At 44.6% G+C, this 19,877-nt stretch overlaps 1 protein-coding gene across 3 annotated transcripts; it reads left to right on the top strand.

The window, feature by feature from the left end:
* The first annotated feature begins 6,716 nt into the window (after positions 1 to 6,716).
* On the top strand, positions 6,717 to 18,354 carry si:ch211-132b12.7 (CiPC domain-containing protein). 3 transcript variants are annotated; one of them, XM_007251598.4, is made up of 4 exons: positions 6,717 to 7,110; positions 9,304 to 9,506; positions 12,393 to 12,568; positions 14,222 to 18,354. In XM_007251598.4, the coding sequence occupies exons 2-4, from the start codon at positions 9,332 to 9,334 to the stop codon at positions 15,374 to 15,376; spliced, it is 1,506 nt and encodes a 501-aa protein (XP_007251660.3). In that variant the 5' UTR covers positions 6,717 to 7,110; positions 9,304 to 9,331; the 3' UTR covers positions 15,377 to 18,354. The 3 variants fall into 3 exon arrangements, with proteins under 3 accessions (XP_007251660.3, XP_007251658.3, XP_007251659.3); XM_007251596.4 differs by having other exon boundaries at positions 6,720 to 7,110; positions 9,269 to 9,506; XM_007251597.4 differs by having other exon boundaries at positions 6,721 to 7,110; positions 9,324 to 9,506.
* The last annotated feature ends 1,523 nt before the right edge of the window (positions 18,355 to 19,877 follow it).

The raw sequence follows: 19,877 nt of genomic DNA, 5'->3' as shown, positions 1-19,877 counted from the left end.
GCTTTTCTAAGCGATCGGAGAACCAGGGTTCTAGCACGGTTCCGTCAAAGTCACTTTTTTCCCCATAGACTTCCATTCACACTTTTTTCAAACTGCTCTAAAAGTCACAATTTTCAAGCTAGAACCACGAAATTCACAAGACATACAGAACTTGCAGAGACGTTTCAGACGATATGCTGATCTCACCGATACGATTTACGGTTTTCGTAAAATTATCGTACGAACTTTCCCCATAGGAATGAATGGGCGGAATGTTGGCCATCTCACACACACCAGCCGATCCTGCGCACGGCCCCACTCTCTGCCCTGCTCCTCAGTACTGTATCTGTATGGAGAAGAGACTGCTGAACACAACCCACACCAGAACCAATACAACACTACACACACACCACACCACACAGCACACACCACACATACACCACACCACACACACTTCAAACCACACATACCCCACACCACACACACACCCCACATCACACACTTCACACCACACACCACACACACTCCACACACTCACCACACGACACACAGTCCATTCCCCACACTCACTCCACACCACACATACTCCACACCACACATACCCCACACCACACATACCCCACACCACACATACCCCACACCACACACAAACTCCACACACCACACACTCTACACACTCCACACCACACATACCCAACACCACACATACCCCACACCACACATACCCCACACCACACACCACACATACCCCACACCCCACACAAACTCCACACACCACACACTCTACACACTCCACACCACACATACCCCACACCACACATACCCCACACCACACACACCAAACCCCACACACACACCACACACTCTACACACCCCACACAACACACAGTCCACTCCCCACACTACATACACTCCACATCACACACACTCCACACCACACACTCCACACTTCACACCCCACTCCACAGCCCACACCACACACACTCTACACACCACACACACCCCACACCACACACAGTCCACAGCCCACACTACACACACTCCACACCACACACCACACACATTCCACACCACACATACCCCACACCACATACTCCACATCCCACCCCAAACACACTCCACACCCCACCCCACACACACCCAACACCACACCACACACTATACACACCCCACACACTCCACACCCCACGCACTCCACACCACAAACACTTCAAACCACACATACCCCACACCACACACGCTTCAAACCACACATAACCCACACCACACACACACTCCACACCACACAAACCCCACACCACACACACTTTAAACCACACACACTCCACAGCTCACATAGCCCACACCACACACACTCCACCCCACACACACTTCATACCCCACACCACACACTTTAAACCACACACAAACTCGACAGCTCACATACCCCACACCACACACACTCCACCCCACACATACCACACACACTTCACACCACACACACTCCACAGCACACATACACCACACCACACACACTTCAAACCACATATACCCCACACCACACACACTCCACACCACACATACCCCACACCACACACACTTCAAACCACACATACCCCACACCACACACACTTCAAACCACACATACCCCACACCACACACACTTCAAACCACACATACCCCACACCACACACACTTCAAACCACACATACCCCACACCACACACACTCCACACCACACAAACCCCACACCACACACACTTCAAACCACACATACCCCACACCACACACACTTCAAACCACACATACCCCACACCACACACACTCCACACCAAACAAACCCCACACCACACACACTTTAAACCACACACACACTCCACAGCTCACATACCCCACACCACACACACTCCACCACACACATACCACACACACTTCACACCCCATGCACTCCACACCACACTCTCTACACACCACACCACACACACTCCACAACACACACACTCCACACCTAATACACACAACTCACCCCACACTCCACCACACATACACAACACTCCACCCCACATTCCAAACACACCACACCAAACACACTCCACAACCCACTCCACACCCCACACACTCCACACCACAATACACAACTTAGTAACTATTTGACAAGCCAACTTAAAGTTCGTTCACGAACTTTGCCTTTTCTAGTTATTATTATTCTACGCTAAAATTTCTCAACGCTACTCCTCCTACAGTTTTCGAGCTAGAACCACCAAACTTCACAGGATGGTAGAACCCATAGCCACTTAAGTTGCTTGTGCTTGTCTAAGCGATCGGAGAACCAGGGTTCTAGCATGGTTCCGTCAAAGTCACTTTTTTCCCCATAGACTTCCATTCACACTTTTTTCAAACTGCTGTAAAAGTCACAATTTTCAAGCTAGAACCACGAAATTCACAAGACATACAGAACTTGCAGAGACGTTTCAGACGATATGCTGATCTCACCGATACGATTTACGGTTTTCGTAAAATTATCGTACGAACTTTCCCCATAGGAATGAATGGGCGGAATGTTGGCCATCTCACACACACCAGCCGATCCTGCGCACGGCCCCCCTCTCTGCCCTGCTCCTCAGTACTGTATCTGTATGGAGAAGAGACTGCTGAACACAACCCACACCAGAACCAATACAACACTACACACACCCCACACCGCACACACCACACACACTTCAAACCACACATACCCCACACCACACACACACCCCACACCACACACTTCACACCACACACCACACACACTCCACACACTCACCACACGACACACAGTCCACTCCCCACACTCACTCCACACCACACATACTCCACACCACACAAACTCCACAGTCCACACCACACACACACCCCACACCACACACAGTCTACACCCCACACTACACACACTCCACACCACACCCTACACACATTCCACACCACACATACCCCACACCACACACATACCCCACACTTCACACCCCACACCACACACACTCCACTCACTCACCACACGACACACAGTCCACTCCCCACACTCACTCCACACCACACATACTCCACACCACACAAACTCCACAGTCCACACCACACACACACCCCACACCACACACAGTCTACACCCCACACTACACACATTCCACACCACACATACCCCACACCAAACACACTCCACCCCACACACTCCACACAACACATACCCCACACCAAACACACTCCACACCACACACACCCCACACCACACACAGTCTACACCCCACACTACACACACTCCACACCACACCCTACACACATTCCACACCACACATACCCCACACCACACACAGTCTACACCCCACACTACACACACTCCACACCACACCCTACACACATTCCACACCACACACACCCCACACCACACACAGTCTACACCCCACACTACACACACTCCACACCACACCCTACACACATTCCACACCACACACATACCCCACACCACACACATACCCCGCACCACACACTTCACACCCCACACCACACACACTCCACTCACTCACCACACGACACACAGTCCACTCCCCACACTCACTCCACACCACACATACTCCACACCGCACAAACTCCACAGTCCACACCACACACACACCCCACACCACACACAGTCTACACCCCACACTACACACATTCCACACCACACATACCCCACACCAAACACACTCCACCCCACACACTCCACACCACACATACCCCACACCAAACACAGTCCACACCACACACACCCCACACCACACACAGTCTACACCCCACACTACACACACTCCACACCACACCCTACACACATTCCACACCACACCCTACACACATTCCACACCACACATACCCCACACCACACACAGTCTACACCCCACACTACACACACTCCACACCACACCCTACACACATTCCACACCACACATACCCCACACCACACACATACCCCACACCACACACTTCACACCCCACACCACACACACTCCACTCACTCACCATACGACACACAGTCCACTCCCCACACTCACTCCACACCACACATACTCCACACCACACAAACTCCACAGTCCACACCACACACACACCCCACACCACACACAGTCTACACCCCACACTACACACATTCCACACCACACATACCCCACACCAAACACACTCCACCCCACACACTCCACACCACACATACCCCACACCAAACACACTCCACACCACACACCCCACACCACACACAGTCTACACCCCACACTACACACACTCCACACCACACCCTACACACATTCCACACCACACATACCCCACACCACACACAGTCTACACCCCACACTCCACACCACACCCTACACACATTCCACACCACACATACCCCACACCACACACATACCCCACACCACACACTTCACACCCCACACCACACACACTCCACTCACTCACCATACGACACACAGTCCACTCCCCACATTCACTCCACACCACACATACTCCACACCACACAAACTCCACAGTCCACACCACACACACACCCCACACCACACACAGTCTACACCCCACACTACACACATTCCACACCACACATACCCCACACCAAACACACTCCACCCCACACACTCCACACCACACATACCCCACACCAAACACACTCCACACCACACACACCCCACACCACACACAGTCTACACCCCACACTACACACTCCACACCACACCCTACACACATTCCACACCACACATACCCCACACCAAACACACTCCACCCCACACACTCCACACCACACATACCCCACACCAAACACACTCCACACCACACACACCCCACACCACACACAGTCTACACCCCACACTACACACACTCCACACCACACCCTACACACATTCCACACCACACATACCCCACACCAAACACACTCCACCCCACACACACTACACACCACACACACCCCACACCACAAACAGTCTACACCCCACACTACACACACTCCACACCACACCCTACACACATTCCACACCACACATACCCCACACCAAACACACTCCACCCCACACACCACACATACCCCACACCACACACACTTCAAACCACACATACCCCACACCACACACAATCCACACCACACAAACCCCACACCACACACACTTTAAACCACACACACTCCACAGCTCACATACCCCACACCACACACACTCCACCCCAAACATACCACACACTTCACACCCCACACCACACATACCCCACACTCTCCATACCACACACACACTCCACAGCTCACATACCCAACACCATACACACTCCACCCCACACACACTTCACACCACACATACCCCACACCACACACACTCCACACCTGACACAAACCCCACACTCCACCACACATACACCACACCACACACACTCCACACCACACATACTCCACACACCACACCACACTCTCTACACACCCCACACTCCACCACACATACACCACACTCCACACCACATTCCAAACACACCACACCAAACACACTCCACAACCCACTCCACACCCCACACACTCCACACCACACACACACTACACAACTTAGTAACTATTTGACAAGCCAACTTAAAGTTCGTTCACGAACTTTGCCTTTTCTAGTTTTCCTTTGTTCCCTCTCCTCCTATTTCCCTTTTATTGTCTTTCCAATTTTTATTCTTTTTTTTCTTTCACTGTTCTGTCTCCTTTCTCCGTCCGTCTATCTGTCTGTCTGTCTCCATCTGAATCTCCCTCTTTTTTCTGTCTTTTCTTTCTCTCTTCTTGCGTCTGTCTCTCGCAGGCCGCATGTCACGTGACCGAAGGCGTGTGTCGGAGCCCCGCCCTCTCCTCCTCCTCTTTCTCCCGAGCTGTGCTGAAGCTCACGCGGCTCGGCGAGCCATCTCCTGTGATTGGGCGGGCCGCGCGGTGCGGGGAGTAAAGAGCGCGTGAAGGGAAATGCAGGAGCGCGTGCAGCTCCGCGAGAGGGAGGCGGCCCAGGGGGCTATGCGTGTGTGGTATTCTTCATTTATTATTCGTGTTTCCCTTTTTTTTTATTGATATTGCTATTATTCATATTTAATTACTATTATTACTTATATTTTTTGTAATAATAAGTTTCTTTGATTTTACCAAATTGAAAACCTCTGGAATATAATCAAGAGGAAGATGGATGATCACAAGCCATCAAACCAAACTGAACTGCTTGAATTTTTGCACCAGGAAGAGCATAAAGTTATCCAAAAGGGTGTGGTGGAGGAGATGCATTAAAACTGTGATTTAAAAAACAGGGTTATTCCACCAAATATCGATTTCTGAACTCTTTCTGAAACTTTATGAATATGAACTTGTTTTCTTTGCATTATTTGAGGTCTGAAAGCTCTGCATCTTTTTTGTTATTTCAGACATTTCTCATTTTCTGCAAATAAATGCTCTAAATGCCAATATTTTTACTTGGAATTTGGAAGAAATGTTGTGCTTAGTTTATAGAATAAAACAACAATGTTAATTTTACTCAAACCTATAGCTATTAGTAGCAAAATCAGAGAAACTGATACATATATAATCAGAGCTGTACATATATAATATGTTTATGTATGCTCAGCTGTGCCGCTGGCGCCGAAATCTACCTATTACACAACCCCTCACCACCCCCCGGTTTGCGTACGCACGCGCACACCCGCCCGCCAGCCCGTTCTGTCCGGTGCACGCTGCTCGCGCCGCTCTGCCCGCCCCTACACGTGCTGCTGCGCTCATTGGCCGAGCGGAGCGCCTGCTTGCGTCGCTCGTTTTGTGGGCGTGGCTTCGCTCCCCCGCTTGCCGCACGCGGACTGTGGGCGGGGCCTCGCTCAGGTGGAGCGGACAGTCGGAGTTGGAGGGTTAGAGCAGCAGCATCAGGTACACAAGTAGAACCAGAACCAACAGAACCAGAACCAAGGGGGCTGACCGAACCGCGCGCGCTGCATGGGGCTGGTACCGCATCGCAGGGGCAGGTGGTGTAATGTGGAGGGGCAGTTGGTAGTGGGTAGAGGGGCTGCGGGGTGATCTGGGGGGGTCTGGAGGACGAGAGTGGGATACTGGGAGATACTGGGAGTTGTTGGGCTAAAGGTTCTGGAGCAGCACTGGTGAAGTAGAGACAAGGTAAGGTCCAGCTCAACTCAGAACTTCAGAAAGTGTGTGTGTGTGTGTGTGTGTTGTAGCTTTAGTGCTAAAAGCTAAAGACAGTTATGTGTTTGGATAGGGTGTGAGCGCGCGCGTGCGTGCGCGTGTGAGCCGGTTGTCTCGTTCTGTGCCAAGTTATAGTATTACATAATAGAGCAGGGGGAAGGGAATACACACACACACATTCACACACACGCGGACAGCTGCTCAGACTTGCTCAAGAGGTGAATGTAGCAGACCTAAGCACTGTCAGCTTAAGTATTATTAGATTGGAGAAATAAGCACTCATTTAATTCTTTTAGTAATATGTGTGTGTGTGCTGTTATATCATTCCTACTAATCCATCAGGCATGAACAGTGTTAAAGATGCAATATCTGATTTTGTTTTTTACATTAATGCAGCATCAGACATCTAATTTCTACAAGATATCACCAACAGTATTCGCTCTTCTGCCTTTGCACGAACATTAAATAAGAATTTGAGTGACATCCGATTCTTATCTCATAGGGTTTAATATGAGGTTAGCCCACCTGTTGCATCTCTCACAGCTTCAACTCTTTTTCTGGAAGGCTTTACTCAAGGTTTAGGATTGTGTTTATAGGAATTTTAGACCATTCTTCCAGAAGCATATTATGTGAAGTCAAACCAGGCCCCCAGTTTATTTGAGGTCTTTGGAGGTGTCTTTTGGAGGTGTCTTATGAAGGTGTCTTTCAGCCGTTTTCAATAATGATAATGACACGACCATGTTTTTTCAAGACAGTGTTGAAGATGTGTGCTCAAAATACTATAACTGTATACATTACTATAACTGTAATGTTTATTATCCTTATTATCCAGAGCTGATTTACCCAATGCTGCTCAGAACCGTCTGGCAGGCTTGTTGCCTATTTTTAATCGTGCTATAAATGACTAATAATACATTTGTGAAAGAACAATTATTTATCATCCAGATGACTGTTGGTTTTTTCAAAGATTCCATTTATTTTGTGCAGATATTTAAAAAGAATAACAACTTTTTTAAAAAAGAAGTGTTTATTAATATTATTGTTCTCCTAACCATAAAGAGAATGATAGTTTATTATAACATCTTTAGCTTATATTATCACACAATTATTATATAGAGCATTTTGGAGCGTATATTATATAAAGAATATATTTCTCAATATAATAATAAAATTCTCCAATAAATATATTTAAATATAACTAATAAATATATTAGTTAATATTGGTGTTCCGTTCAACAATTGTTAAGTACATTTTGTAGTAAAGTGCAGCTCTTATAAAGAGTACGGTTGTTTGCACGCCAGAGATTTCTGTGTTCTTTCTGGTTGAGGTCAAGTTCCATGTCTTTATGGACCTTGCTTTGTGCACTAGTGTGCAGTCATGTTAGAAAAGTAAGGGGCCATGTCTAAACTGTTCATACTGAAGCATTAAGAGTTTGGACCGAGCCCAACTCCTAAAAAAAATCCCCCCTCCACCAAACTTTACACTTGGCCCAATGCAGTCAGACCAGTACCATTCTCTTGTTAATTGCCCAACTGACTTGTCCATCGAATTGCGGGCTGGGCTGGTTTAGAGGTATGATGCTGATAGATAAGGGTGCTCCATCCTGTACGTTAAAGTGGATAAAATGGGGTGATCCAACATCCTGACCTCACTAACGCTTGTGTTGCCAAATGCAATCAAATCCACATGACAATGTAAACTTCTGTAGGGTTCTGTTGTAAAATAATGTGATCTTTAAGGCTAAAGTAGTAAACACAATAATCTCCAAGGCTGATATGGTGTTCTGTAGTAAACATATATACAATGCCTTGGTGATGTCCTGTAGTAAACTACATTCATTGGATTTTTAGGTACCACTTTAAAATAAAACTACCTTTATAAAGGGTTTATTATACTGATTATTAATGATATTAGTGGTACCGATTTTTTTTTACTATAATTGTAGATCACTGTGTCCAGCATTGTAAATTACTTTCAGTTACAATGGGACAGTACTACAGGATGCTGCACCAGGGCAGTAAAATATGCTTTAAATACGTAACACAAACAATGCTTGTGGAACCTGAACACCTGAAGACCTGTGCTGTTATCTGGCACTGATTGGTTGAAAATATCGATTATTGCTTATAGATTGTGGATCATAGATTAGCTCTGGATCTGCCCAGCTCCCCTTGTGTGCCTGCAGTGCCCAAGATGCCGCTGGACTCAGGTTGTATCGGAGAGCGCCCCAGTCGCCCTGCCAGCAAGAACGCCAAGGACAAGAGCAACAGCGCCGCTCTGCTGGCCTCCAGAGCGCGAGTGCGCATGCAACAGGAGGCGAATGGGCGGGAGTCCCGCTGCAGTTCTGAGAAAGATTCAGGATACTCAGGTCAAAACCCCACACACGCATACAGTACCAATTAAGAGTTTAGACACACCTTAAATTTAGTGGGTTTTTTAGGGTTCAAGCACCGAAGGTGCGTAGAACCCTATTGTTTTTGCTAAGATTTTTCTTCTTCTTCTTCTTCTTATTATTATTCTTTTTCTCCTGAAAAAACAGTTGTGCAGCCTAAACCGTAAGTCATAGAGAAATGAAACTTGGTAGGTAGATGTAGGATCAGTGCATCTCGGTGGACAACAAAAATGGCACCGATTGGTCAAGTGGTGGCGCTATAAACAAGGAAATTCATTTTTCACAATTTTCTCAATAACTCAAAAACCATAAGACCTACATTCAAAATTCTTTTTTTGATGGATTCCTTGGGTCAATACCAACAATTTCCAATTTGGACCATGCACTTCCGTCTATATAGATTTTTTGCTAATTTGCATAATATGCAAAACCTACTGTTGCAAACTAGTCCTAGTCCTCATACAGCCTCTAAAGGATGTTCAAAGGGCAACTTAATCAATCAACATGGCTGAACACCATCAGCCAATCAGCATTCAGCAGACATTTTGGCAGGCTGAATGTTGCCCAATCTGGATGATATTTGGCAGTTATGTTCAGGTGGAGACACTGTAGTGACCTGCAAAGTGCTGAAACAATCCGCCCACTGGGGGGCGCTGTTCCAAAAAAACGAGTATATGTCAATCATGCTGTACTATTTTGACATCTAATTGTTTTTGCCATATTTAGTACAGTGGCTCTGACAAATTTCTCAATACAACTATGTTTAAAAAGTGCTTTGTTCATTCATAATTGCTAATTGTTTGAAAATAGCTATATAGAAACTACTCTCTGGATATTTGGCCTATCACCTCCATTTCAGTCTTGCTGCACACTGTAGAGTCTCTAGGTAAATGTTCATTAAAAACATTTGTGAAAATTTCACATACAATACTCTCCAGGCATCAAGCAATCTGTGCGTCCTTGGAATTTCTAACCTAAATTGCTGTAACTCTGCAGTATTTGCTGTAATCTCACAATGTTAAAGACCTCTGTACAATATCACTCTGATGAAGCGCCATTTAATACAGAACTAGATTAAGAATAACTTGACATTACATGTCATATCAGAACATTCACTCCTTTGTGCCTCTTCTCAACATTAATAACAGGTGAAAGACTTTTGATCATTTCTAAATGTGACAGAATGTCTCCAATTGTGTTAGACCTTCTTACACATCACCATCCTATGCTCTAGTAGGCACCATTGTGCTAGTTGGTGCTTGATGAAGCGCCATTTAATTCAGAACTAGATTTATAATAACTTCGTAATTACATGTCATATCAGAACATTCACTCCTTTGTGTTAATTTAAACTTGTTTGGTCAAACATTTCAGCTTGTTCTGCAAAGGTTCAAAGGTCAATCTGAATACCACTTTGTGAACATTCTGGTTGAAGCCACCTGATCAATACCAATAACATGTAGACACCTTTTGACTAGTTCTAACTCAATGAATATCCTACAAAGTTCACTAGATTTACATGTGAATTTAAGCACTGATCAGGTTGAAAAGCCTCTGCTCAACATTAATAACAGGTGAAAAACTTGATAATTTCTAAATGTGACAGGGCATCTCCAATCATATTAGACCTTCTTACACATCACCATTCAATGCTCCAGTAGGCACCATTGTGCAAGTTGGTGCTTGAACCCGATGATTGCCGCTTGCGGCTATATTAATGCTTCATTGTAGATTAATACTGATGTCATCCGAACTATGAAGAAACATATATGGAATTACACATCTTGGTGGGATTTTCTCAGTCAGCTTTATGAGGAAGAGTCACCTGGAATTCAGGCTTTTAGTTAACAGCTGTGCTGAACTCAAGAGTTAATTAACTACTTGAATTTCTTGCCTCTTAATGTGTTTGAGAGCATCAGTTGTAAAGTTGTGAAGAGGTAGAGTTGGAAAATAGTGAATAGCTATATTTCAATAATGTTCTAATCCATATTATGGCAAGGAATAATAAGTAATGAAAATAAAAACTTTTAGAAATCAGTCAATCTAGAGGCTCCGAGTGGTCAAGCGGACTAAGGAGATGGTTCGAATCCCATTCATGTATCTTGCCATCAGCTACCGGAGCCCCGAGAGAGCACAGTTCGCATCTGTAAGCTGATGTATTAGAACCAAGTTGCTGTGCTTTCCTCCGAGTGCACTGTGTTGCTACTCAGCAGTTTGAAAAAAGGCGGTGGCTGACTTCACATGTATCGGAGGAGGCATGTGCTAGTCTTCACCCTCCTGGTGAAGGGGGAGTCCCAATGAGTGGGTTGGGTAATTGTCCTTGTAAATTAGGAAGAAAATGGTATAAAAATTTGAAATAAGTAAAAAAAAAAAGAAAGAAATCAGTCAATCTGAAAAATTTCAAGCATTTAAAAGCATCCTCAAGTGCAGTCGCGAAGACTGTCAGAAATGTTATGATGAAACTGGCTCTCATCAGGACTGCCCAAAGAATGGAAAAGCAAGAGTTTACTCTGTTGCACAGGATAAGTCAATTAGAGTTACCAGCCTCAGAAACTGCAAGTTAACAGCTCTCCAGATAAAAGCACCTAAATGTATTTTGGTTTATTTGGCACTTTTAAATTACTACATGATTCCTTATGTGTTCCTTCATAGTCTGAATCACTTCATTATTCATTTACAATGTAGGAAAAAACATAAAAACATTGAATGAAAAAATGTGTGTCCAGACTTTTGACTAGTACTGAACAGTGATATATAAGAAAGCAAATCACTTTCTGCTTTTCTATCTTTACTTTGATCTTTATTTCTTTTTACTCATCCTCTGTTCAATAATCCCCTAACCACCACCCCCCACCCCCTCAGACACCGGTTCTGACTCTCTCCAGATGGATGCAGAAGATCAGCGGAGTGTTTCTGAGCAGAAGCATCACAAGACCCCGGGGGTTCAGGGTGTTTCGGATCAGGGGAAGCACCTACTTGTGTCAGCACCCTTGGAGCTCACACCCATCTTCATCATCAAAAATGTTGTTTTGAAGCAGGTGAGAGAGTCTGGAATACAGTTGCAAGAAAAAGTATGTGAACCCTTTGGGATTACTTGGATTTCTGCATGAATTGGTTATTAAATTTGTTCTGATCTTCATCACAACAATAGACAAACACAGTCTGCTTAAACTAATAGCACACAAAAAATATATATGTTTGTATAGTTTTATTGAACACAACATGTTAACATTCACAGTGCAGGGTGGAAAAAGTATGTGAACCTTTGGGTTTAATAACTGGTTGATCCTTTTTTTAGCAGCAATAACTTCAACCAAACATTTCCTGTAGTTACAGATCAGACCTGCACAAGAGTCAGGAGGAATTTTGGATCATTCCTCTTCACAAAACTGTTTCAGTTCAGCAATAATCTTGGGATTTCTGGTGTGATTTGCCCTCTGTAGATCATGCTACAGCATCTCAGTTGGGTTGAGGTCAGGACTCTCCAGACGGCGTATTTTCTTCTGTTGAAGCCGTTCGGTTGTTGATTTACTTCTATGTTTTGTGTCGTTGTTCTGTTGCATCATCCATCCCCTGTTGAGCTTCAGGTGGTGGTCAGATGGTCTGAAGTTTTCCTGCAAAATGTTATGTTTAACTTGGGAATTCATTTTTCTGTTGTTGACGGCAATCCGTCCAGGCCCTGAGGCAGCAAAGCAGCCCCAAACCATGATGCCCCCTCCACCATGTTTCACAGTTGGGATGAGGTTTTGACGATGGTGTGCTGTGCCTTTTTTTTCCTTCACATATACCATTGTGTGTTCCTTCCAAATAACTCAATTTTGGTTTTATCTGGCCACAGTATATTTTGCCAGTACTGCTGCGGAACATCCAGGTGTTTTTTTGCAAAATTAGCAAAAAAAACGAGCAGCAATGTTTTTTGTTTTTTTTGGACCGCAAAATTATTGTAGATTGGTCAACAAAAATGTCAGCATGTGCCAGAGATTTCTGTAAGTCTTCAGCTGATTCTTCCTCACCTCATTGATTATTCTGTGCTGTGCTCTTGCAGTCATCTTTACAGGACTTTACCGCGGCTAGGGAGAGTAGCAATAGTGCTGAACTTTCTCCATTTGTAGACTGTCGTCTGTCTTACCGTGGACACATGAACATCAAGGCTTTTAGAGATACTTTTGTAACCCTTTCCAGCTTCATGCAAGTTAACAATTCTTGAACGTAGGTCTTCTGAGAGCTCTTTTGTGTGAGGCACGATTCACATCAAGCAATGCTTCTTAAGAACAGCAAACTCAAAACTGGTGTGTGTTTTTTATAGGGCAGGGCAGCTTTAACCAACACATTCAATTTCATCACATCCTGGTTCCAATTAGATCTTTAACCTAGAGGTTCACATGCTTTTACCCCTCACTGTGAATGTTAACATGTTGTGTTCCGTAAAACCATGCAAACATATAATTATTGGTGTGGTATTAGTTTAAACAGACTGTGTTTGTCTATTGTTGTGACTTAGATGAAGATTGGAACACATTTAAAGACCATTTTATGCAGAAATCCAAGTAATCCCAAAGGGTTCACATACTTTTTTTTGCAACTGTATACTGGACTTGAATGTCTGGAAGGCTTCAATGTCTAAACTGTGCCATACAAGAATGAATTCTGTCTGTTTTTCTCTCTGTTCTCTTTTCCCCTTCTTACTGAAGCCGGGGCAGCCAGGTCAGGAGCATGTTCTCCAGTCTCCTTTGGGCTGGGGGTCTGGTGGAGCTAACCTTCAGACCCCCACACACCTGCTCCTGTTGCATCAGCCCGACGTTGGCGCTCCACCATCGCACCTGCGCAAGTCACAGCGCCAGAGAGCGGCAGAGAGTGGAGGTGGCAAGAAGAGCAAGAGCACCTACCTGCCCATCCTTAACTCCTACCCCCGCATCGCCCCCCACCCCAGCAAGAAGAGCTCTGACAAGCCTCCAGCCAGCAGGGGGAGCAACGCAGATGAGCACAGCCTGAGCAAGAGGGTGTGCACCGAGGAGAAGCGGGAGGAGGTCTCCACTTCTACGCAAGCAGCAACCCACAAGCAGCAAAATGGGCGCCCCAAGCACCGCTCCCTCTGCCCTTCTGATGCACTTCTGTCCACCTCCCAGCACCGGAGGAGCCCACGCCCTCCCTGCAGCCCCTCCACCCTCAGCCTGGGATCCCCCTCCGTGTCCAGCTCGGAGACATCTTCGCCTCCTTCAGCCTTCGAGTCCAACAAGCCACTGCAGCCACCATCCAGCAAGGGGCTTCAACAACACACCTCAGGATTGGCCCCTGACTCTAATGCACCTCCAGCGAAGGGTGCCCTGCCCACTTCAGTGAAGCACCGACGCTTCCTCAACACGGTGGAGATCCTAAGCCAGTCAGGGCTGCTGGACATTACCCTGCGGGCGCAGGAGCTGCTGCGGCAGAGTACCGCTACTGAGCAGGACATTGCCCAGCTGCGTGAGCATGCTCAGCTGCTGTGCCAGGCTGCACAGGCCAGTTCCTGTGTGCTCGAAGCCTGGGCAGAGCTCCACCAGGTCATGGCTCAGTCCGGATGTTACCCGAGTCTCAAGGATGTGGTGCTGGAGACCAGTGAGGACAGACAGCCAGAGGTCAACACCAGCACCAAATTTGATGCTCCTGCTACCTATGTGTACGGGATTAACAGGAGCGAGATGATTGAACCTCCGTCTCCTCTGCTCGCCCCCATGGTCTCTCTGCCTGCAGTTCAGGGATCTGGTTCCACCTCTCCAGGGTATGGCAGGGGGCACAGGGGCAGTGTCAGCCTGCCAGAGGAGATTCTGATGCCTCCAGACAGCTCCACACATGGAGGACTGTTGTGAAATTTGTTTAGTGTGGGATTAAAGTGATAAATTGGATAAAAGTCAGATTTGCACAACTTTTCTTCTTTAGCTTTAAGAAGTTCTCTCAGCTTTGCACAGGAGATACAAAGCTAATGTAGCGCACATGTAGTGGAAAGTATATACAATTGAATGCAAAAGTTACAGTGCTGAACAGAGAAGCTAACTTGTTTTGGTTGTGCAAATTTGACAATTCACCAAACTATTGCTTAAATATCTCAGTCTGCGCTGAAGAGAAGCTGCACTACGGGGTGGAATGTTCAACTTGTGCACTCTCTTGAAGCAGCAAAGTTTAATGCACATGCCAGCAACACAGCCTGGTTAGATCTATCACAATGAAATCGCCCTGAACTGTTTCTTATTGTTCACTTATTACTTTCCATGGTGAGAGAGATGTGATGCCCGCTCCTGACAGTCGAATATAAAATAACACAACCTCAAATGTGTCTCAAATTGAGTACCGCCATCTGTTCTAGCATCCTCTGAGCACAGGTCATGTTTTTACAGTGAAAAAACTGTAATGTATTGTAAGAACTAGTCTTTTTTTGCTCCTGGGCTCCTGGACACACCTGCTGTAAATACAAATCACACTTAAATACAAATCACAATTGCCACATGCATTTTTGGACCGACTGAAAGTAAAGTAGCATGTAGATAGAAGTGGTAGAGTAATATTAGAAGATTTTGCATAAGTATGACTATGCGTTTAAACGTGCAATGAAGTATCATGTGGAATAATGCCAACAGTGCTCGAATTGAGATGCACACAAATCTTCTCTTCCAGCTTCAGTAACGACTGTGAAGAAGAGAAGCTCCTGCTGTTAGCCCAATGCTAGCAATTTTCCTGTAGTTTCCTGTATTTGCAGAACATTGACACTAGTGTTCTGCAAAACCCTCTGTTTTAGAGCTGGTTTTGACACCGTCACCAACCGCACTTCACCACTTGATTAGGCTCAGACTGCCTTCATTGAATTTAAGCTACCACAGTTCAGTTTAAAAAAACTATGAAAAAGACAGTTAAATTGGCAGTCTGTATTATTTTGTTTCTAAACTGAAAGCAGAAGCATTTCTGAGTGTAGAAGGGATAAAATATTGTGTTTAATGGTACCAGTGTGCTGGATGACCATCCCTGCTATCCCTAATATATTCATTCTAAAAACTGGGGTGTCGGTTGCTTTTTGCTGGAGTTCTTCTGGCCACGTCACGCGCCTTTACATACTTACATGATGTATAGTTTCTAAAACAGGATCCGGCTGGTGGAGCAATGGAGACTTCAGAAGAGAAAACTCAGATTCATGCACTCTGAAAGGAGACTGCATCACACCTGCCCAGTTTAAAATGAAACTTCCACATTTTTGGTGCAATTACCCATTCTCACCAGAGAGGGGCCCTAAATCCCAAAACCTACGGACATCAGCTTTAACATTAAACAGGAAAAATGTTGTAAACAGTGTTCAAAACAGAATATAGGCTGCTGGTCTTTCATCCAATCAAGTACCAACAGTACTCTGTCTTTTTCAGTCTGCTAAATACAAGCCAGGTCTATGAAGCATTTCTTGTCTAAACAGGAACATCTGGCTTATCCCTTATCCTTCCTCTCTGAATGATAATAGGTTGGGCCGGTTCAGTTTCAGGCAGAATTTTTTGTTTGATTGGGCCAGAATGTTCACAAGCTAAATATCAAGATAAACATAAAACCCAATTTAAAGCTCTAACAGGAGCACATTTTTCTCAAGCTGGGGCCCCTGACACCATCCCTTTGGGGTCTCTTATTATGTACACTGTGTATGTGGCTGGAATGCTTTAAGCTTTAAGTCAGAGTGCAGTTCAAACAATGATATAACCACCAAACTTACTGAAGTTTTAATAAACCCATTTTATATTTGGAAAACTCACACTATACTGTGTCTCTGGGGACCATGGGAAATTTACCAGACAAATGAACCTAACTTTCTGAAATGTGACCTTGTGATGCGAAACAATGTTAAAATGTATGTGTACATTTATTTGTGTTGGTTTGACATCACAAGGTCACATTTTCAAATAGTTAAATAGAGTATTAATTACTCATTTTATCCTAAAAAGTACAACAAAAGGTTGAGAACGTCTACGGTGAAGAAAATAAGTAAATAGTAGTACTAGAGTATAGTAAATATACACTAATAAGATTTGTGTGCTGGGCTAATGGAGTGTTTTAAGTACTGAATGTGATAACACTATGGTTGTAATTGTGAAATATTTATTTTTTTTATTTAATGTTACTGTCTGCTTTTTATTTTTGCATTAGAAAAAAATTCACTGTTTGGGATTCTGATTCTGAAGTCAACAATTTCCCTTTTCCCTTCAGCAAATCATCATTTGAGTGAATGCCGCAACCTGTTACAGGAGAATTCCACCCAAATATCCGCAATTTACACATTGGTGAATTTCCACTTCATAATTTAATCTTAATTTTAAGATAGCTTGATTGAGGGCGTGTTAAAAGCAGCATTAAAACGGAGTGCGGAGGGGTTCATTCATTGTTATTTCTTTGCCTGTGAGTATTGTTTTATTGCAGTAAATCTCATTATTTTAGCTTTAAATGAATTGATTTTGATGTTTATGTTTGTGCCGGTGGGCCGGGACCCCTACAGCTTCACTTGTCTCAGCAGACGAAGAAAGACTTTGGCTCTGTGCCAGAACCAGTACCAGGACCCTGGACACTTTTTGAGGAGTTTTAAGGAAATTATTTTGACATGTTCTTATTGGACCACCCTGTTTATGTGAGAGAGACGCTGTTGGACGTTTGAGTAACTCTGAACACACGCAGGACTACAGCACTGCTTTAATACAATGTACACTTTTTAATGGACATTTTTAACTCTGTTTTATTTCAGACGGCGTGGGTGTGTAAGAAAGTGAGTGTGGCGGTCTAAGGTTTATATTCTCTCTGAAATACACACAACTGTTTTTCTGCCTCATTTCCCTGCGTTTTCCATTGAGTTATTGAATAATAGGCCCAATTCCATTTCACCCCTTGGCCCTACGCTTTACCCCTACCCCTCTGGTTTGCGTGTGTGCGCCAAGAGGTAGGGGTGTCCCAATTCTTGTTAGGCTGGAGGGGTAGGTTAGGGGAAGGGATAGGGCTTGTTAGACCTTCATACGGAGACTATCTAGATGCACACTTTAAACTGAGGGGTATGAGAATCACTGGTAAGATGGCAGCACAAGCGACCAAAGAAACCCACAAATGTAAGTATTTTCCCTGGTAAAAAGTGACATTTCAATGTTTTATGGCTGAATTCTTCATAACAAGCATAAAAAAGATTACTAGTAGTTTGTCTCAGTAGCTTGCTAGCTTGCTAACTTTCCCGTTCCACCTTAAATGGTGCAACAGATGGCAAAGGCTGCAGCATTTAAGGCGGAACAAAACAATAAAGTAAAATTAAAGCTAATCAAAGCTAATTTCAGCTCCCCAGAGAAATTAAGAATTGGACAATAATAATTAATGTCTGCACCACCTGCCCATGTTCTGAAGACATGCATTAAATCCCTAAGGTTAACTAGTTAACCAGCAGCAGCTAGGTTACTGAACTTTAGAGCTCCTGATGAGGTATTGGGTGGTTAAACGATTGTCCCCCCAATTCTCAGAGTGGAGGATTTCACCCCTTACTCTTAAAACTCTGTTCCAAGGGGAAGGGTTACACTTGAATTATTTTGAACAAAATGGAATTGAAATGTCCAGACTAGTGCTGTGGAAGTGTTAGCACATGCAATTAATCTGGTACGGATGTTATTGGTTTTATATAATGATTTTGTCATATTGTCGCTACTGTCACTACTATTAGACTTCCTTTACAAAAATACGGAGAAGCACTTTTACATATTTTTCGCACTATAAGGCACACTTAAAATCCTTTAATTTTCCCCATCATTGGTGCGCCTTATAATCCGGTGTGTCTAATGTAAGAATTTTAACAGTCAGGTATTAAGCAGCAGTAAAGCCACTCCACTGAAGTACAGTGTTATACAGGACTTTCAGTTCTCCAGCACAGAGACAGAGGTGAGTATTAGCCATTAGTAGTAGCTTGCTGTTAACCCCAGCTAGCACTGCTGGTCCAGTGATAGAACAGCATTAGCTTCCGTCGTTCAGAGGTGAGTATTCCGGACTGTAGTCTGCATGTTTACCATGTTAAAACAAGCTACGTGGAATGAACTGCTAGCTAACACTCAGGGTTCCTCAGTGTAGCACTAATGAGTAGCATTAGCCGCTAACTGTTGCTAGTGCTAGCGGTTAGCTGCTAATGTTAATGCTGCTGCACCCAGCCTTGGTAAAAATTCTAAGCTTACTGTAAATATATGGAAGTGTTTTATTGACACAAATAAACCGTTTCCAGGAGAGAAATCTGTGTAGATTAACATTTAGCACTTGTTTGACTTATTGAAAATATTTTTAAAAGAATTACAGTTTTGTTTACTTAGCTTATCTTTACAGGTCTTGCCA

Source organism: Astyanax mexicanus, chromosome 9 (genome assembly GCF_023375975.1).
Source record: "Astyanax mexicanus isolate ESR-SI-001 chromosome 9, AstMex3_surface, whole genome shotgun sequence".
Taxonomy (NCBI): Eukaryota; Metazoa; Chordata; class Actinopteri; order Characiformes; family Acestrorhamphidae; genus Astyanax; species Astyanax mexicanus.
Note: the sequence above shows the minus strand (reverse complement) of the source record. Positions and strands in the feature narration are given on the sequence as shown.